At 48.4% G+C, this 21,798-nt stretch overlaps 1 protein-coding gene across 2 annotated transcripts in view; it reads right to left on the bottom strand.

Moving 5' to 3' along the window:
* Positions 1–21,798, bottom strand: part of POGLUT2 (protein O-glucosyltransferase 2) — a 637,125-nt gene that overhangs the window by 414,585 nt on the left and 200,742 nt on the right. Inside the window, exon 1 of one of the 2 annotated variants that reach the window (XM_069639037.1) lies at positions 11,043–11,211. The exons of the other annotated variant lie outside the window; for it this stretch is intronic. Within the exon in view, the coding sequence (XP_069495138.1) occupies positions 11,043–11,108 (66 nt within the window). The 5' untranslated portion in view covers positions 11,109–11,211. Of the gene's footprint in view, positions 1–11,042; positions 11,212–21,798 lie in introns of those variants that run through there. 2 annotated transcript variants of the gene reach the window in all.

The raw sequence follows: 21,798 nt of genomic DNA on the forward strand, positions 1-21,798 counted from the left end.
AAGATCATGAACACTTGTGGTTTAGAGCAAGTGGACTGTATGCCAGAAGGAGAACATCCTTGGTGAAGAGTCACCTTAAGGCATGAAGCTAGATAGATCACTGCTGCCTGGGTATTCTGGCTTATGTGACGTGAACAATGTGTTATAACTGTTCTCAGTCTGTCCAGACAAATACGAATTAACACACAGAAGGCCTAGTCAAGCAATTTAGCAATGCTTGTATGCCTAATCTGTTGCAAGAGTGTTTCAGATATCAAGGACCTGGACCTGGACGGGATTAGCTCGAACTTTTCAATAGAAGGAGAATCTTCATATTTCAAAAAGGACAAAGAAGAAGATAAAAGCGGCTTGATATCATGATTTTCCAGCTGGAAAAATTATGCTTGGTCAAATGTCTTAAGATTTGAGGCAGCAACGGCCAGCCATCATCCGCTACAGGAAAAGCACAAGATAGTGTTCTACTCTATGCTAGCAGGATGGGTGCAAATGATATCCAAGTCGGCTGACGTGGGTATGTCAATTTCTCCCTGGTCCTTCAATGTGCTAACACAACGGCCTCAAAAGCTTTTTCACTGGAGCCATGCAATGGGGATAACCAGGAGAGCGGCAACATTAATAGACTTTCCAGACTAAACTTTATTTTAAATAGAGCTTCGGTAGTCTCATAGAGCCAGGATTTTCTGCATTATCGTGCTGGAAAATCACGATTCTGTTAAAGATTCAGGGGCTTTGGTAAAGCTTTACGCACAGACAAATGTGGGTATCAGTTGTTGTGTTTGTCTTCGCTCTGAATCAATTTCTCAGGCACTTGACTTCTCGATTGCTACTCTGCCTTAACCTAGCATGGTTGTTTCAAATCACGTTTTCACAGTAGACAAGTCAGTTACTTACCGCATTGCTTATGAAACTTAACTCCGTCCCTGACCCTGCATGAAATCTGAGAGAGGAAGTCGGTCTGACTAGCCTCTGGAGCAAATCAAGGTAGGTTTATAAAAAGATGTTAAGCAAGTGTTAGTTGTTGTCAATTTGAACCATCAGTTGTCCAATAGGAGGATCAATTTGCATCAAAGAAAGAGAACTGCATTTGGTAGGAGATTACACCATTCATGGAACTGTGTATGGTAGCTTCGTCCAAGTGCTGTTGATGATTGAAGGTTGGACTAGACTACTCTGTTTTCCCTCCTCTGGGTTGAAGGAATGTTAGTCCGTTGTGGGACTTAGCTTTTTTGGGTTTGCATGTAAGAAGGAAGATATTGTCTATGTGTCTAACAGACTCATGACTTTCCATCATGATAGCAAGGAAAATATGTGTTCCTGTCTGTATAGAACACAATCTTCGTACCTGCGGTCACCAAGTGGGCTTCTATATCCTTGTTACTGAAATCATTGGGTGACACCCTCTCAACAGGGATTGCAGGAAAGCTTATGATGGCACATTTGCCTAGGCTCTCTGCTATGTTGGTGTGCAATTTTCTGGTTGTATGCTACACTATAGGCTGAACCTAAAAAAACCTTTGATGATAAATGTGGCACCTTTCTTTTCTAATTCTCTTTGGGTGTTAATCTACAGCACTGACTTGATGTTTTCCATATCAAATTGCAAATCTTTTCCACTTATTGTAATAGAATGCATGGTTGTTATCTCTACAGGAAGTTGAAGTGGCTAAATGATATGACCTCGGTGGCCATGCTGCTAGGTTTAGTATTTGGATGAACAATTTGCTATATTAGCAACTGTGATGAATCCTGCTGAGTCATCACTGAACCCCGGTTAAAGATCTCCTGCCATGTAACCAGGGGAAGGCAGCCACTGGCTGATCACAAACCTTGGGGTGGTAACATGAGGGAGGATTACATGGGAGGAGTTGGCTCTCAGGGGGAAGTGGCAACTCCTTTAGGAGAGACGCAGTATTCATCTTCTTGTGTGGATGAGAGTCCTGCAATTCCCAAATATCTGATGGCATGCTGTCATTGTAAAAGTCCAGCTCATTAGGAAACCCAAAGAACCCCTGTAAAGAGCCACATAGACATAAGTTGTATACCTTTGGAGTTCCTGAATCAGATGTGCCATCCCCTAATGGCCATGATTCTGTCTTGGGTAGAAATCCTAACCCTAACGTTAGTCACACATCATTCATAACATCCTACTCTAATAACATCCAGTTCAACAATCAAATAGAAATGAATAGCTATAAAATATTTAAATCCATTATGGACTTCAAGATCCAGAATGCCTGTGGTACTGGGACGAGGCAGAAGGACCAAGAGTCGATGAGGATCAAAGGTGCCACTGAAGGGAATATGTGGTCTAGTTGTTTGAAGGCAAGGTACCTAAGCGGGACATTTAAACTGAAAATGCACCACAGCAAAGGAGAAGATGGAAGGGAGCTGCAGAGGCAGAAGCAGTCCAGAAAGATGCTGGTGCGGTTGGAGCTGCAGTAGATGTGCAAACGCCACAGAAGCCGACACAGGAAGAGAAGGGATGCGGTTTTGCAGAGTACATGCAGCAGGAAGCAGAGTCGTGGTCAGCAGTAGAGAGAGAAGACCAGCTGTGTGGGCGATGTGATCCCGACCCAACACGAGTTCCATGGAGGTGCTGGAGGATGCGGACACCCAAAGGAGCCAGCGAGGCACAAGAGAATGGCCATGCAGATGGTGGCAGCTATGGAAGAGCTGTCAATTGGATTACCATTCCACAGAGGGTCCGCCGCAGCAGAGATTAATACTGAGATGCCAAACGAAGCCGGTGAGTTGGCCTGCAAGAGAAGGAACCCCCTGGGAGCTCTAAGTGGAACATTTGCTAAAAGACTATTTTGAATAAGTAATAAATAAGTAGAATACGAAGGCAAAAAGGGCGCAATTCTCCATTTATGAAAAGTCAACTTGGGGAAACCTGCATCCCACAGGCTGCTGCAGCGCTCTCAAAACCACAGAGACTGCACAACAAAAGGGCCACCTTCGCAGACGGTGGATTGGCCGAGGCTTTGCGTCATGTTTTTCGGCACGTTTTGTGACGTTTTACAGCCCCCTCAAAGGTCCTCATCTAACGGCCTTACAACATCCCTGTCTGGGCGTTTTCGGCAACTCAGGGAATAATGCCCGATTCTCACATCTTCATTAGGACACTATCTGAAATGCCTAGCCATCGCTGGCTCACCACTAACTATGCCAATCATTGCCATGAAAAGTAAGGCGATCTGTACCTCCAACTCGATCCTATTGCACGTGCACTGACAAACTCAATGTTCGCCTCCCCAATCTCTTTGTTACTTGGTGGCCTAGTTACCAATCAACAAAAATCCCAAGCCTACCGCAACCTTGCCATTTAGCACTCGGCTGCATGATATGCATCTGTCACCATGCTGCTCCATATCGAATAATGCTACTAGATTGCTGCCCCTTAAGCAGGGATATGGGTCCAGCTATAACGGCTCGCATATATCATATCTCGTCCCATCCCTCGCCACCATCTACTTCGAATTTTAGCTCTGAACTCAGGGACACCAATTACCACCAAAACCACCCTACCATCAGGTCTATTCTTTCCCTCAACCAGAGTGTCTACACAGGGGCCGAATGTCACTCTTTGGTACTTTAATCCAATTATATTCAATGCCAAAACTGGAACACTATATCACAGACTCTTGCCTGATGCAGCCAAAGTAGCCCCCTGCCTCAAAGGGTGAGGCTTTTCCGGTATAAAAACCAACGCTGCACTGCTCCCCTTTTGACTTGATGTGATCCCGCGCCCACGCCGTTCTTAATAGGGTCCAGCAAGTTTGAGTACCTGCAAATGTAATTCAAGTCTCTAGTAATCTATAATTGTCTAATTTGTCCTGTTGTGTATCTGCATAACTGTTGTAGCCCCTGTACCATGAGGCTTGGCTTTGCCAGAAAGTGTGCCTACCCTAATTGTGTCGTATTGTGTATCTGTATATCTGATGTAGCCCCTCCGTACCATGAGGCATGGCTTTTCAGACTGTGCACCTAAGTGTATCTTGTGTTTCATGCATATTTGTACACTTGCAGTAGCCCCTGTACCATGGAGGCGTCGCTCTGCCAGATTATGCTTTCAAGAACTACCTGCATGTTGTAACCCTTATGCATGGTCTTGCACTTTGCAGAATGTCACTTTGCACTTACTATAACTAGCACCTAGATGCTGGAGTGTCTTTTGCGCTGCTATAAATGTAAAAATAAACCCACACTGACAACAGCACAGAGACTATAACAAACGGATAAAAGGGCAACACGGGTGCAATTCTCCTTTCCCGAGACATCAGTTTGGGGACATTTGTAACCCATATTGCCACTAACTGAAGAGAACAACTGTAGCAGTAGGATATTTGTTCTTCCTGGCAGGAGAGTGAACCAGGAAAGAAACAGTTGCTTTGAAGAAATGTGGTTGTGGTAAAAAGGTGTTCTGGAGAGACATTGGTAACTATCATTCTGACAAACTGTTGCATCACGAAAGGTAGTTCTGCTATCCTGACAAAAGTATTCCATTGAATACTTGCGCGATCTGAATGACACCTGGCCTAGTAGGATCGTTGTCTGTCTTCCACTGTTTTCCCCTCCCTTGCCTCGTCACGCCTTGAAACACTTGTGTATAGGCGCGTTATAAATACCATATCATTTCATATCAAAGAATAGTTGCAATTCTAATATTTGCCTCACATCCCGAGAAAGAGATTGTGTAAAGGAAAACAATTGTCTTGGTTTTTGAACTAGTGTTTTGTGAAAGAGATATTTGTCTGACCAGGAAGGATAGAGGAAAGCAAACTGCTTTGGTTTTTGAACAAGTATTTGTTAAAGAGATATTTACTTTACCAACAACTGGAAGGATGCAGTGGATGGAAAAGACATTTTGTGTTGTACTGAACAGACCTTTTATGAAACAAACTTTCCCAACAGCATTCCTGAATTGATCCAGTGGAAGGGAGACCAACCCTGGTCAAAAGGAGTACTCTAAAAACTAGAAGTTTGAACTATCGCACTGTTTGTTTGAAATGAAAAGAGACTTGTACACTTTTGTTAGATGTATTAGTGAGGGTCAGATGCTTTTTGGACACTAGGTCATCTTTCTTTCGTTTGCTAGGTAGGGACATTCTCGTTAGGATAGGGAAAGATAGGCGTTTAGCTCAACCCTTTTTTGTTTAATAAATGGCAGACATTGAGAAAACTAAACCTTTGTGTCCGTCTCGCATTTCTGGCCCCCACACAAGACTTACATTTGGCCCAATTTGACTGGAGGGTATGGTGCCATGCATAGGAGGTATGGATACCACACCTGCCTCGCCCATCCTGGTGATATTAGTAAAAGAGTTCGCTCATTTTGCAGGTTTTGTAATATTCTGCCGTTTAGAGGAGTCAGGGTGGTTGGAGCGGTGGATTAGTGTAAGCAAATATGACTAACTATGTTAACCATAGAATATTGCTCAAAGACCCCCACATGTGGGTACCACAAAGCGAAGCTGCGGCATTTTCTGTTTTGTAGGTGTTCCAAATAGATCTATATATGAAGTGCCCCATTTTGTAATTTTTTTTTAAAAAAAAAATGGCATTTGTGTTAAGCTTCCACTCAACATTTCTGTTTAGGTTGTGTGCTAGGCAATTGGCCGTACCCAGGACATGTTGGGCTTGAAGCCAGATGTTCTTTGACATGCACCAGTTCTAAATGTGCTGTACCGTCGTGGATAGTTTTCCCCTGCTAGCTTATATAAAACATTGGTTTGGTGTTATCAGTCTTTGAAGGCATGTTTATGTTTAATTTATGTTATGATGATGATTTATACCATGCATCACTGCCATTTGCATGGTCTCCAGGCATTCATGTGGCTCTGTAAGAAAGGTGAGTGGGGTTGCTTAGTGAGGGCAAGAGGGGCAGGATCGAAGCTGTGCTCTTCCTTTAATGCTTGCAGAACCAGGAGAAACTGGCGTCTGTGCACGCCCGCTTTCTGGGTGTGCTTTGATGTGTGCACTGAGCCTGTTGTGTCCAGAGGAGCAGCGCCACGTGCCTGGGTCGTTTGCAACTGTTTAGTCTTGTGGCATAGTTAGTGGTGAGTGTGTGGTTGGTGTATTTTTGTGTTTAATTCTGCTGGACTTTTTGGGCGTGTGTAGTACGCGAGAGGTATGTAGGTGTGGACAATAGCGGGGGGTGGTTAGTTGGTTTCTGTTTGGCCAAGTGTGTAGTTTACAATTAGAAGCACAGTAAAGCTTTCTGCACTGCCTTTAGTTCAAAGGTGCTTATATACAATTGGGTTTTGTAGGTTGTGAAAGTTCCTTGAGGGAATGCGCACCCCAACAATGGAGCGAGGCCACAGTGGAAATCAGGACATTGCATCATTTAAATATTTTACGGCATAACACTAGGCGCTACTCTTGATAACGAACTCTCAAAAAAGTCACATGTATCCAATATCCGGTCGAGCTGTGGACTCATTAATAAACGGATACAATACATCCGACCTTTCATAACAAAGGACAACTGCGCTCCGCTGTCCACAGCGCTGATAAAATCCAGGCTGGACTACTATAATAGCCTGCTGCCCGGCACAACTGCTGTCAATATACAGGTACTCAGTCACACAAAACAATGCTGTGCGCACCATTTTCCAACTATCGCGTCATACACACACATCTCATTTAGAAAAACTCCACACTGGCTTCCCGTAAGGCAAAGAATATCTCACAAAGCGCTCACTCCGACTCATAAATGTGTCCTCTCACAAGCCCCGTATATCTATCAAATCGTATTAAGATCAAGCCAAATGGGAATCTTCGTTCTACCACGGCAACAGTACTTGTTCAGCCGAGATTCAAATTGGCCAAGTGCGGTGGCAGTAGCTTTGACACTCTGGCTCCCACTCTCTGGAACGTGCTCCCGGCGGCTATACACCAAATACAGAACCTACCTCTTCAACCATAGCCCAAAATAACCGGCCTCAGTTTCTGCTCACGCACTCTCCCGCCCGCTTTCCGTTTGTGCGTCCCGACGTCGTTTTATGTGCGCCCTGAGGGCATGTGGCTCGTCATAAGAATTAAAATAAATCAATAATAAAATGCAAGTTTTGCAGCACATAATTGCATTTATTGCAGAATATTTGCAGGGTCACTTAATCAGGTAAAAATGCTGCAATAAATGCAATTTTGTGCTGCAAAACCTTTCATGCCGCAATATCCTGGAGGGTTAAGCTGCACGGGGGAACTTGCTAACAGTCAACCCTTCAACATGTGTGTACGACACCAAGGGAAATCCATTACGGCCTTTTGTGTTAACACTACTATATGTTCCCAGTCCCCCATTGCCGGAGACCACTGTGTGTTGAGCCATTCCTGAAAAAGGTCTCTTGTGAGGTACTAGGTAAATGCATGGAGTTTCGTTGCTGTTCTTACAGTTGGGAACGTTCCCAGCTGATGAAGGGGGATGAGCACTTGCAGTTATTGCACTCTTTGTAGTGGAGGGAAGGCTAGTGCTTTCTCTGTGCTTAATTTTGCTCTGAGAAACTGCTTTACTTCGAATGATAGTAAGCTTCACTTTGCTTTGTTTAAGGAGAAACCCAATCGAAGTAGGGCAAATGTTGCTTGCATGTTTTTGAAGCATTGTTGTGTGCATTTTCCAGTTATCAGCCAATCGTCCAGATAATGGTAAATGTGCAGCTACCACCAAACCTTTAACAAAAACAAATGAAGCTGATGTTATGCTAAAAGGGAAACCCTGGAAATGATACTTTTTGTGGCCCCATATGAATCGAAGGTACTTGCAAGGACTCTGGAACATGCCAATTGAAACTACGAATCTTTCATGACCAGGGTTGCCATATAAATCATCTTTTAGTAGGGGTATGGTCTCCTGCAAGGTGTTCACCTTGGAGCGTTGCGCTTTGATGATTTTTGTTTTGCATAACATGGGTCCAAACAAGTTGTCGTACGGCCAAACTTTTAGGTATCTAGGAAGTAACTGAGGATATTCCCCCACTGAGGGCTGCCATTTCCTCTTTTAAAGCCCCTCTACTGGTCTTGTGCGGCAATTTCTTGATGTTAGGTGGTATGTTTTTCCAGAAAATACACCAAGTATACTTGTGTTACTGCATCTACCCGTCTAATGTAATTTCTTCCCATGCGTGGGTGAAGTTTTGTTAGCAGACTCATACTGGAGTCGCATTAGAGGGAGTGCAATATTCGTAGTGGCGGTTTAGTAGCGGCACCTCCCCATTGTGAGGGTACCATGTGACTTGCTACATCCTCTGCATACTGCCCAGATAGGGCTCGAGACTGTGACCAAGGCACCTTGACATGCGGTTGGAGGATTGTGTCTCATCTGCTATCGAAGGTTTTTAGATATTGAGGCTCAGTGAAAGGACATATCAAGACTGTCCTAGTCCCTACTAAAGGGCATCCTGTCCGGTCTTTAAACGAGCTTTTTCTAAGGTGGAATCCACCTATTTGCTATCACCATTAAGCAGTTTATTATCAAGAAACAGCTGTGTTTCTGGCTTAAACCGTGTAACTCTAAGCAAGGAGTAGTGTTTTAACACGGATGCGTGAACCACATGTCTGCCAGCGGTTTTCACAAGATCAAGACTACTCTTGATGACAGCCGCCTAACCCTTGAGTATGGTTTGTGTTCTTGCCCCAATGTCCCTTATTCATTCTTGCATGGTATCCCACTTTGCCCAATTGGATCTACCTGTGAACGCTGATGCCTTAGCTATGTGCACAATTTGGGTCACCGTAATTCACACATCCTAGGCCCTGAAAAATAATCTTCCCTATCAGGGGTTGCATCGCTTGCATTAGCTGGCGCATAGAATCATTGTGACAACCATGAATCTAGTTGTCTCCTAATAAACGTGGGATTAGTGGGGGCAGGTTTCCAATGCATGCATTCACCACATATAGAGGCTGGATTATCCATTAAGGCTTTCATCTAGTATTTAACTGAAATCCTGTTGGTGGAGACCTGAGACACAGGTTGAAGCTCATTCATTATATCTAAGAAATCCTTCTCAGTACCCCGCTGCATTTCTTAAGTAAGGCCTCCATATGTGTGGAGGTTCTAGTTCCTCCGGCAAATCTATTGGGTACTCAGTTATGCTTCACTTAGCGCACATTCCATGGCCTTACACCCGATGACTGTCTGAGGAACCTGAGGAACTATGCTCTATGTGTTCCTCCTCAGTTATAGAATGTTGTACCGTTGAGGGTGGGGTGGCTTTTTGTGGCTCCTTTCCTGCCTCAACAGGTTAACCTCTGCTAAGGTCTGCATCCAGGCCTGTTCCAAGCATAAGAGCCTCAGATGTTTGTTGGAGTTGTGCTCAAGACTAGGGCACATTAGAACATATGTTGTGGAGTTGTCTCAAATTAAAGAACTTTTGGAACGGAGTGGTGGAGGTGATGAACACTGTTCTGGGTGCAGACATGGAATATGACTTTGAAACACTAATCCTGGGAGAAACATCTCTGTGTGAGGACCTGAACATGCATCAAATCACCTGGGTTATTAGAGCTGCAGCTGTGGCAAAGAAGTTGATATTACGTGAATGGAAATCGACAAACTTTGAGCTGGAAGAACTGGTCAGATGAGATGTACAAAGTTTGTAACATTGAACAAGTCAATTTTTCAATTCTAAAGCAGGCTTCACGCTTCCAGAAGATCTGGGAGAAATTCTTGGACTTAAATCTTTGATGGAGCATTATTGCTGCAAACTGCAAGACAGATAAGTGGTTTCTTCTTATTTAAAATAACTGAACTGTGCGGATCTATTAATTTGTCCATAAGTTGTGTCGATGCAATGAATTTTGAACTCTGAATTGTAAGTAAGGGATTTGGGTTTTGATTGTTATTTGTGCTCCCTCTTTCCCACCCTGTTTCCCCCCGCCCCCTCTTTTTTGTTTTTCAACAGTTTTGCTTATGGGTCACTGATGGTTGTAGTTTCTTGAATGTTTTTACTTTAGTGTTATGTTTCTTAACAGTTGATTAAGGTTTTGTATTTTGTGGTTTTTATATTGTGGAAATTTCATAAATGTTTTAAAAAAAATAAAAAGGTGGTGCATCATCCTCACTCATAGATGATTTTTCTCACCCATCTGAGGGTTAAGGAAACGAACATGGTCGCAGCATGTACATGTAGGAAAGGGGAAGTAGGACAGTGTCAACCAAACCACTGGTAATACCGGACCAACCACTAGATGGCAAATGCACAAAGCATGTGAAACTAAACAGATTGAGAGCACAAAAAAGTATTTCAACACAGATAAACATAAAACGTAATTAGCAGTTGCACAAAATGCAATCCTTCCAAATAATATGTCAGAGTGATAAGGGTGAGGTCATCAGTTCTGATGAAGTGAAAAACACATTACACATAAAAAGGCATTAGTAGGGTTATACATTTTTTCAGAACTGAGTGACGGTACTGCTACGTGCCGACAGGGCCTGTGCAAAGATGTCTGCAACCTTATACAAAGTGCTATGTTTTAAACTCCATACTACCCACGAAGAACCTACAGGTTGCCCTCTTAGTGCGCCCTAGTCAGGTCTTGCTTTCGAACCGGTCCAGTATGCCACAGAAAATACATGTCAAATCATTGTATTACAATAAGATGTGTCACCAGACTCGTTCACAGATTGCATGCATGTTGCTGAAGCACCCGCATGCCGATATTGGTGGCTACAAATTCGATTTGAATGTAAATACCCATGGTTTGGCCTGGCAAGGCGGTTAAGCACAAGCATGGCCAGGGTGTAACCATGTGGCAATATACTAAGGGAAGGGTGGGGGTGTGGCCAACACGCATGGAGTAAGGTCGACTTCCTAGAGCGCTCCTGCCCAGGATCCTACAGCAATCGATATTGTGGCTAAAAAAATGAAGGTGCAGTGTTGAAAAAAGAGCTGTTGCATAGAAGAACCCTTTTGCTAGACTCGACCACCTTGGCGAAAGAAATCCGCGTCTGCAACGTCCGAAACGAAGCATCCGAAGAGACCCCCCGCGGTGACCAAGATGGTGGCCGTAACGGGCTGCGAGCTACGATAGCTCACCTGCAGATCTACAGTGCTGGACCATGGACTGCGGTCCCCCCGCGGGCTGCTGGTGCGATTCGCCATTGCTGATAAGAGAGCCACCCTTGGGGACTGCACGGAGCCGGAACCCGCTGTCGGGTGGAGGGCCCTGGAGGCCGCCCCGAGCCCCTTGGTCGCGGATGCATGCTACAGACGGGACCCGGAGGCCCTGGGGAGTATAGACACGCCGAGACATTACGATCCGCCCACCGCCGGCTCCGGTGATTCATCGGGAAGAGATGCTGACGTCCTAGAGCAAAATCGCCCAGAGACTGATGCAACCGTAGGACAAGGACCACATTCGGCGGGCCGCTGAGGACACCCGAACGTGAAGGACACCGCCAGGAAACACTATGCGGAAGAGGCAACCCGGGGACAGAAGAGGTGGCCTCGAGTACGCGGCGTATTCCAAGCGGCCGCGAACGCAAGGGGTAATCTTGCACCTTAACAAACCGGCAGCTGGATGTGGATACGGGGCACACACTTGTAAACGGAACCCAACGCAAGCTGCATCGCGCCATTCTGGTCGCTGAAACTGGCAAAAGCAGAGAGAGACTGCTCCTCACACTACTGAAAACCACCCCAAAGTGCTGAACAATACAGGCCACGCAAACATCCCGTGGTGGGTGGAAACACCTTGGTTCATAAACAGTGGAGGTGGCTCTGAATCACAGATGAAACGCCAGATTAGCATAGGCTCGGCAAGGAGTGGAACCTTCAACCAATTTACCTAGATAAGTGAGCCGAGCACACACCAGGCGAATTGAGGCCCTGAGTGCAATATAAATCTTGCTGGCAAGAATCTCGACCTGCACGAGATCCTATCCCATAACTTGCACTATTCCAAAATGAGGGCAGCCCCAACAAACTGCGGAGCCCACAGGCTGATCACGAGACTACAGCACGCGTCTCATCACGCTAAACTGGAATTTGAGCGGAGAAATGTCACCCCCAAAGAACAGATCTAAATCCGTAACAAAGGATTCCTTCACCACAGTCAGACCAAAATAACAGCCACCACAGATGGCCAACGCCTCGGTTGACTCACCAACCCCGGCGGAAGACCCTTGAGACGCCCAGATCCTGCAGGCTATTGCAGCACCAAGAACATCCATAGAGGATAAGATAGGTGAAATAAAATCTGACATACAATTAATGAGACAAGATGCCCACAACCTGACCGAAAGAGTGTCCAACACGGAAACTTCTCTATGGGAATCTGCAGAGACCACGCGGGAACTGAAAGCGAAAGTTCAAGAACTGGTAACAACAGTGGCCAGACTGGAAACTCGCTCCGAAGATGCAGAGGGTCGGGCCCGCCGAAATAACATTCGAATACTCGGGATTCCGGAAGACATGGAGGCCCCGGATCCCACTGAGTTCATAGAAACATTGCTGCTTCAGGAAATCGGAGCGAGTAAACTCACACAGGGTTTTTCCGTGGAGCGAGCCCATAGATCCCTCCAGAAGCGACCACCCCCCGGGTCGTATCCACGACCAATAATAGCGAAAATCTTAAACTTCCGAGATCGTGAGGCGATACTGAGGTTCTCGAGGGAAGGTGGAGTGATCAAAAGAAATGATTCGGCAATTGTTATGTACCCAGACTACACCCCCGTGGTGCAACGCGCGAGGAACTCCTTCATACCAATAAAAGCTAGACTACGGAAACTTAACCTTAAGTACATGCTACTATATCCAGCAAGACAAAGTACTTTATAAGGGGCAGGCAATCTTCCTAGAGACTCCAGCTGCAGCAAACTTTTGGCTCAAACACAATAACCTCGCGGAAGACACCGATGAAATGACAAAAGGTGACAAACGCTAAATAAAAGACTGGAACTGAGCAAAAAGTGGACCGCTGCATGACGTAATGTTGAAAAATTCTGATGTAACCCCACTTAATGTCACACCAAGCAGTCACTGTAATTGGACAGAGACACAGAGGCCCATGTGTAGGATTATCGACAACCCGCCCCACCTGGAATAGTGCAGGCGAATTGCCTACACACCACCCGTACCGGAAGGCCTGGAGAGGCCCAGAAGCCTCGGGAGCCCCCGAGTGTTGTGAGTCTGAAGCAACTGCTGGGGGTAGTTACTTGTTGTTTTCCTTGGTTAATTCATTCCTCGGAATGGAAGTTGGACACGTTGGTAAGTCTCTGAGTGGCAAAATGTGGGCGGAGGATGGGCAGCCGGAAATAGCAGACCTGAGGGGCTCGAAGTTGCAGTTTAAGGGAGTTTGTGGGGACTCCAACACGACCATAGATAACATCTGGGAAGAACGGGTGAACTCTGAATTTCCTTTAAAACTATTATGGCTACGCATATCAGGGTAATGACATGGAATGTGCGGGGCCTAGGCACCTACCTCCGTAGGAACAGGATTAAATCCTATCTGCGCAGGAAAAAAGTGGAAATAGCCCTACTACAGGATACACACTGCACAGTTGAATCAGATGCAAAACTCAGGGAACACTGGGGGGGGGGGGGGCAGGGCTTTGGAGCCCCCTACTCTAGATATGCTAGAGGGGTTCAGACCTGGATCAACCCCCAAGCGCCATTCTGCCTAACTAACATGGAGAAAGACCCAGAAGGCAGATTCCTGGTAATATGGGGACCATGGAACAAATGGAAATATGCATAGTGAACTCGTACTTCCCCAACAATAACATCCTGGCGCACTTAAAAATGCTAGGCGGCAGAATGTTACAGTACCGGAATGGCCTTTTTCTATGGGGGGGCGATTTCAATTGTGTCCACAACCCAGAACTAGACAGGTCCTGGACTCCAATTAAAATCCCTTCTGCTGCCACCACGTCCCTGACCGCCATGGTCAAGGAACTAGATTTGGCGGATTCATGGCGGGAACTACACCCAAATGAAAGAGGCTATTCGTACTTCTTGTCTCCACATAACCTCCATACAAGAATAGATTACTTCTTCATAAGCAGGGAACACTTGCCTCAGGTAGGGGGCATGCATTATTTGGGAAGAACCATCTCAGACCATTCCCCACTCCTGCTCGAATGGCACCGCAATGGCCCCAGACCACCCATCCCCATGTGGAGGATGCAAGTAGAGGCCTTGAAAGATCCGACCTTTAAGGAAGGGCTACAAGAGTCCGTACATAATTTTATAATGGAAAACTCGGGAAGTGTTGACCATGTTAGCACACTGTGGGACGCCCTGAGGGTAGTGACTCGTGGCAAAGTCATTGCAAAAGCTGGGGGCATTAGGAGGCTACTACGAGGCAAACTAGACCAGAAAGAACGAGAGATCCTACGGCTAGAGGCCGCCCCTGTGGACACCCCGAAGAGGGAGGAAGATCTTAGAACTCTTAGAGAAGACTGCTCTGAGGCATGGAATAGGCTGGCTAAATTCGACTTTACCACCAGAACGAACAGAACACACACAGAAGCTGACAAACATGGCCGGTTGTTGGCCTGGCTCTGCAAAAGAGAACTCCCCAGGCATGTTACCACTGTGATGCAAGACGAACGGGGCGAGGAGCAAAGAACCCAACAGAGTATCAATGACACCTTTAAGAGCTTCTGTGCACAATTATACTCCCATGCCGACAGGGTCCAACAGGAACTAATAGAAGACACGCTAGAAGAAATAGGTCTGCCCAAATTATCTCCTGCACAGTCTGAAACCTTAGACCTCGACATCACACCCGAGGACATAACTGAAGCTATTAGATCCCTGGCTACGTGCAAGGCCCCAGGAAGCGACGGGTTACCCACAGAATTTTACAAGGCATACGAATCCTCTCTAACACCCTTATTACACCAAGTCTTCTTAGAGACCTACGAAAAAGGGATCCTACCAGACAGCATGAGGGAGACCTTAGTGGTCCCAATGCTCAAACCCAATAAACCCGCAGATAGATGTGACTCCTTCCGCCCGCTTGCCATGCTCAATTATGATGTTAAAGAACAAGTTACTTTCTTACCTGGTAACGTTCTTTCGATGGGATGGTCCGACGACTTATTCCATATCTATGACAGGTAATCACCACAGCTGTGCTGCTTCAGAAACTTTTTTCGGCGTCTGCGTCCTGCGTCGATGACGTCGATGCGCAGTCGTCGAGGACCTCCTCCGACGTCCGACATCATCCGATGTGATAAGTAGGACGCACGACGCCCGTCGCCTCAGTTGTAGTTTTTTCCCCCGGAACGTGTGACATTAGTCTACTGCCAGTCGGACACAAAGCCTTACGGAACGTAAGCTGCAATCGCAAAGGAAATTCTGCAGCGGGGAAGGTAGGGAGGGAGCGATATGGAATACGTCGTCGGACCATCCCATCGAAAGAACGTTACCAGGTAAGAAAGTAACTTGTTCTTCGAGGGGATTGGGTCCTCCGATGTATTCCATATCTATGACAGACTCCCAAAGCAGTACCAGAGCAAGGAGGAGGGAAACTATTTAGAATCAAAATTTAGAATTGCCAATCAAATAGTAGAGCAAAGGACCGCCTTGCCAAAGGCCAGATCCTGTCCTCGGATGGAATTGAGGGAATAGTGACGTACAAAAGTATGTACTGAAGCCCAGGTGGCTGCATCAAAGATGTTGTGAATAGGAACACCCCTCTGCAGGGCAGTAGATGAAGCCATACCCCTGGTAGAATGGGCCCGCAAGCCAGCCGGTGGGTCCTTACCCGCCAAGCGGTAACACTCCGAGATAGCCAAAATAAATCCAGCGAGAAAAAGTCTGTTTCGTCACAGCTTGTCCCAAACGCTTTCCAGCGTAACCAACAAAGAGTTGATCGTCCACTCTGACCCGGGACATGCGTGAAACATAAAAGCTTAAAGCTCTCCTAGGATCAAGCCTATGGAACCTCTCCTCTTCCTTACCAGGATGCGGAGGAGGATAGAATGCCGGAAGAACAACCTTCTGGGCCAAATGAAATTCCGTCACTACCTTCGGAAGAAAAGAAGGACGAACTCTAAGGACAACCCTGTCCTTATGGAAAACAGTGAAGGGTGGCTTAACTGAAAGTGCCTGTAACTCACTCACTCTGCGAGCGGAAGTAACCGCAACTAAAAACACAGTTTTCAGAGTCAACAGCCTCAAAGGGCAAGAATGTAAAGGCTCAAACGGAGCACCCATAAGAAACTTAAGAACAAGGTTTAAATCCCAACCGGGCACCAGGAAAGGCGACGGAGGGAACACATTAGTGAGCCCTTTCAGAAACTGTGAAATTAAAGGGATTTTAAAGTAGGAACACTCTTCGGACGAGCGCTTAAATATGGACAGCGCCGCCAGGCAACCTTTAATGGTACCCAATTGCAAGCACCTGTGGGCCAAAGAAAGTAAAAAGGACAGAACCATGGTGATGTCACATGCAAAAGGATCCACATTCAGAACTCTGCACCAGTTGCAAAATTAACGGCAACGGTACAGAGACTTTGTTGCTGGCCGTCGGGCCGAGAGCAACACCTCCATCACGTCTTCAGGGAGGTCCCAATCCTTATACCTCAACCTTTCAGAAGCCAAGCGTGAAGGTTGAGGGATCTGACCTCCGGATGGAGAACCTGACCCCCCCTCCCGTGAGAGCAGATCGTCTCGGTAGGGAAGACGACGTGGAGGGCAGATGGACAAGTCGAGAAGGTCCGGGTACCAGGTCCTCCGAGCCCACGCCGGAGCAATGAGGATCATCCGGGAACCGAACGTCCGTAACCTCCACAGCACTTGCGGGATGACGGGGACTGGAGGAAACGAGTACAGCAGCGGGAATGACCACTCCACCACGAACGCATCTCCTAAGGCTCCTTTTGGAGGAAATTCCCACGAGCAGAACCTCTCGCACTTCCGATTGACACTGGAGGCGAAGAGATCCACTTGAAGGGTCCCCCAAAGGCCGAAGATCTCCAGTAGAATCTCCTGAGCCAACTCCCACTCGTGAGAGATCATGCTCTGCCTGCTCAGAGCGTCCGCCGTCACGTTTTCGTCTCCGGCCAGATGAACTGCCGAGATTGAAACTTCCTGCTGGATGGCCCAGAACTCGAGCTGCATCGCCTCCCTGCACAGAGGAAGTGACCCTGCCCCCCCCCTTTTTGTTGAGGTAGTGCATGGCCACTGTGTTGTCTGTCAGGATCAGGACATTCTTTCCTCGCACAGTCGGCAGAAAAGCCTTCAGGGCTAGCCTGACGGCCCTCGGCTCCAACAGATTGATATGGAGTCTGGACTCCGACGGAGACCAACGACCGCTGACTGTCAGCTCGTTGGCATGAGCTCCCCATCCCGTGAGGGATGCATCCGTCACGATCGTCACCTCCGGCCAGGGAAGCCAAAATGGAGCCCCCTTCATCAAGTTGCCTTTGACGGCCCACCACAGAAGGTCCTGGGCGACCGAGGGCGGCACCTGAACAGGGTCCGACATCCTTCTGGAGGCCTGCGACCATTGCATCTTGAGTGCCCACTGCAAAGATCTCATCCGCAGGTGAGCCTCTGGCACCAGAAGAATGCAGGATGCCATGAGGCCGAGCAACCTCAAGAACTCGAACGCTGGGAGCATCTGGGCATGCTGAAACTTGTGCACCATCTGCTGAATGTGAAGAGCCCTCACCTGGGGAGGAAAACACTGCCCCAGGGAAGTGTCGAGCACTGCTCCGATGTACTGGAGTCGCTGTGTTGGCATCAAATGGGACTTCTTTAATTTGAGGGAGAAGCCCAGCCTGTGAAGGGAGTGGCAGGTGACGGACAGATGATCCAGGACTTGCTCGGGAGAGCTCCCCCTGATCAACCAATCGTCCAGGTAGGGGTAGACGTGAATCCCCCCCTGCCTGAGATGCGCTGCCACCACCACCATGAGCTTGGTGAAAACCCTCGGGCGGAGGTCAATCCGAACGGCAGGACCCGAAAGTGAAAGTGCGAGTCACCAACCGCGAACCTCAGGTACTTCTTGTGCTTGGGATGGATCGGCACATGGAAGTAAGCATCCTTAAGGTCGAGAGACACCAACCAGTCCTGAAGCTGAAGGGCCTGGAGGACTTGAGAGAGAGTAACCATCTTGAACTTGTCCTTCCTGAGGAGTTTGTTCAAACCGCGCAAGTCCATGATGGGTCTCAATCCCCCGTCTTTCTTTGAAATCTAAAAATAAGGGGAATACCATCCCTTGTTCCTCTCCGCTACAGGCACCAGTTCTATGGCGCCTTTCTCCAGCAGGGCTTGAATTTCCTGCGCAAGGAGCAGATCCGGACTCTGCAAAGAGAACTTCCCCGGTGGATTGTCGTGAGGCCTGTGCCGAAAGGGAAGACAGTAGCCGTGGGTTATGATCTCCAGAACCCACACATCTGAAGTAATGGCACGCCACTCTACAAGATGCTGCGCCAGCCTTCCCCCAACCGGCAAACCATGGGACATGGCCTAATGACTGAGCGGTAGCGGCTGCGGCGTTACCTGAGGGCAAAGAGGCAAGTGCCCGAGCGGCCTTGGCACCACGGGTACCCTGTCGTCCACCTCTGGTACCCCTGCGTTGGCCTCTTTGACTGCCAGCTCCTCTCGCTTTACTGAAGGACGAGTAATAGCGAAAGGAACCACCCCTCCATTGCTGTCCCCTAGGACAAAAGGCGGAGGTTGGCTAACTGCAGCGCCCAACGACTTTGCTGCAGCTTTGGAGGTCTGCAACCTCTCAAGGCTCTCGTCAGCCTTGCTGCCAAAAAGGTGTTCACCGTCAAAGGGCATGTTGAGGAGCCGGACTGCACATCAGGAGCAAATCCCGACTTCCGCAACCACGCAAACCTGCGTATCACGGTGCTTGCTGCCATGGACCTGCTGACGCATTCAGGCATGTCCAAACCCGACTGAACGGACTCCCACATGGCATCCTTACCATCCTGGACCATAGCAAGGAAACCATTCCGTTCGTCCCCTTCGGGAATATGTTCAGCCGCTAACGCAACACAGTTCCACAGAGTGTGTGTGAAACGAGACAAGCCACAAATGGAGTTGGCCGCCTGAAGCGCCATACCACCTGAAGAAAACACTTTCTTCGCCCAGCCATCAAAACGTTTGTCGTCCCTATCAGGAGGGATGGTAGGGTACGACGCCTGCTTTTCCGGGGCCGTGGCCGCCTGGCACCACCAAACTCTCCGGAGTAGGGTGCCTGGTCAAGTAGCAGGGGTCGCTACTGGCTGGACGGTATTTTCGCGACAAGGACCTGCCCACCGCCGGGAGACTCTCCGGAGCAGTCCAAGCCGCCGCCACCCTTCTCTGTAGAGCCATATGAAACGGCAGTACCGGGTCGGTTGGGGGACCAACATCAAGGATGTCCGTGAGATCATCCTGCACAAACTCCCCTGGGGGAGCAGGCCATCCCAAGTAAACGGAGACCCTAGCCATAAGGCACCGGTATGAGGAATCGGCATGAGAGCCAGGCTCAGGCCTACAAAACTCCGGAGAGGTGTCCAGTCCACTGGCATCATGCAGTGACTGCCTCAAATCGTCAAATTGGCTATGGCCCGAGACCATTTCATCTGGAACCTGACTAGGAACCAGGCCATCAGAATCCTCATCCACCTCCAAAATATATTCCAGGTGGCGAAAAGAAGGCACCCGAGAGTGCTTGCTCTTAACCAGAGCCTTCCCAGGGGGTTCCCCCGTGCCACAGGGTACCTCCGACACCCCGGCCTCGAAAGGCGTCGAGTGAATCGGCGCCGGCGTCGAGAGAACAGGCATCGGCGCTGAGAGGATCGGCGTCGACGTCAGATGCAGCGCCGCCAGCATCGACGGCGTCGACACAGTCCTCGAAGCCGGAGCTCCGAGCGGGTCCTTCGACGATCTGAGCGTCGACGGCTTCGACGACTTCCTCGGAGCCGGAGCCTCGAGAAAGCCTGTCGACGCCTCAGGCGTCGATGTCTTCCTCGAAGACATCACAGGTGCACACGGTCTCGAACGCGTCAAGGACCGGGATCTGGAACGGGTACGTCGAGAATGAGTCCCCTTGTCCGAACGGGACCTCTCCCGTGACTCGTGCCGACCACTCTTGCGAGCGGTGTCTCTCGACCTCTCACGGCCGACCCCACTCGGGGGCGCGAACGGCTTAGTACCCTGCGACTCAAGAATCGCCAGCATTTTCTTCCCGAAGGAAGCCCATTCCTCTGGCGTCGCACGGCTAGTGGGGTAAGCGACGTGCCGGGCAGAGTCCTCAGAAGAGGACCTGGAAGACGACCGCTGTCGGCGCTTCCGAGAATGCCTCGAAGAGGCGAGGAGTGGCGAGACCGACTCCTAGAAGGAGACCCACGAGACTTCCGACGATGAAGCAGAGAGTCACCTCTCGAATCATCCGTCGAAAGCCCCGCAGACTTCGACTTCCGGGGCTTGGACACCGGACCTACCGACAACAACTTCTTACGTTCCGGTAAGGATTTGGACATGAGCGCCTGGCAGTCGATACAGTCATCCGTGTCGTGGGCCTCCCCGAGGCACCAGAGGCAGGCGTCGTGCGAGTCCGTCACCGACATCTTGGACCCACACCCCCCGCACTTCTTGAAGCCCGGACGCGGGGTCGAAGATGAAGTAGAAGACATCTTCACACGAAGGATTTTCTCACAAAAACGAACAGGTTCGAAGAACCGAGAAGAACAGAACTCCAAAGAGTCGAGGCGTAACCGAGATTCACGAAGCAACACATTCGCGGAAAAAACAGAACGGAGGCTACGGGCGTCGTGCCTCCTACTTATCACATCGGATGACGTCAGAGGAGGTCCTCGACGACGGCGCATCGATGTCATTGACGCAGGACGCAGAAAAAAGTTTCCGAAGCAGCACAGCTGTGGTGATTACCTGTCATAGATATGGAATACGTCGGAGGACCCAATCCCCTCGAAATATTAACTACAATCCTAGCAAAGCGGCTGTCCAGTGTGATAGGAAACATAGTGCATACAGACCAGAACGGTTTTGTTCCCGGTCGAAACACATCCTCAAATTTACGCAGGCTTCAGCATGTTATAGCCCAAACAAACACAGGTAAAGAGAGGTTTGCACTTCTATCCCTAGACGCCGTCAAGGCATTTGATTCCATATACTGGGAGTGGCTCGTGGCGGTGCTGGAGGGTTTTGGAATCGGCCGGGGATTCATTAGATGGGTCAGGATTCTCTACAATAAACCGAAAGCACGGCTGAAATCAGGGAAATGTGTCAGATACATGGGACATTCAAAGAGGCACTAGGCAGGGCTGCCCACTCTCCCCTGTGCTTTACATTCTGGGCTTAGAGCCCATAGCAATCTATTTCAGACAACAATTCTTTGATGCAGGTATACGGCTGGGGGGATTAGATCACATCATCTCACTATACGCAGACGATGTCCTGATATATGTCAATAACCCTCATCTTAATGTACTAACAATGCTGGAAGTCCTGGACAACTACGCTAAGGTTTCTGGCATAAAATTCAGCAAGACTAAATCCTGCCTGTTCCCCCTTGCAGGCCTAAAAGACACGAGCATTGAGGAACTCCCCTCGGTGGGCATAAGCTGGCAGACCACCTCTTTCCGATACCTCGGGATTCAGATAATGCACACCCCGGAATTAATGCATGAACACAACATGAAGGCTGCAATACCCATATTGCGTAAATCCATAGGATTCTGGACAAAATTGCAGTCCAATTTGGAGAGGCAGTTCCTTTACAGGGTGCCGGCTGGAATTATGTGCCAGTTCTGCGAGGTAATCGCTTCACTGGACGAATCAGAGTGGACCAAGTTTGTTTTTGCATTTGAAGTGC

The sequence above is a fragment of the Ambystoma mexicanum genome, chromosome 7q, assembly GCF_040938575.1.
Source record: "Ambystoma mexicanum isolate Mex_15411 chromosome 7q, UKY_AmexF1_1, whole genome shotgun sequence".
Taxonomy (NCBI): domain Eukaryota; kingdom Metazoa; phylum Chordata; class Amphibia; order Caudata; family Ambystomatidae; genus Ambystoma; species Ambystoma mexicanum.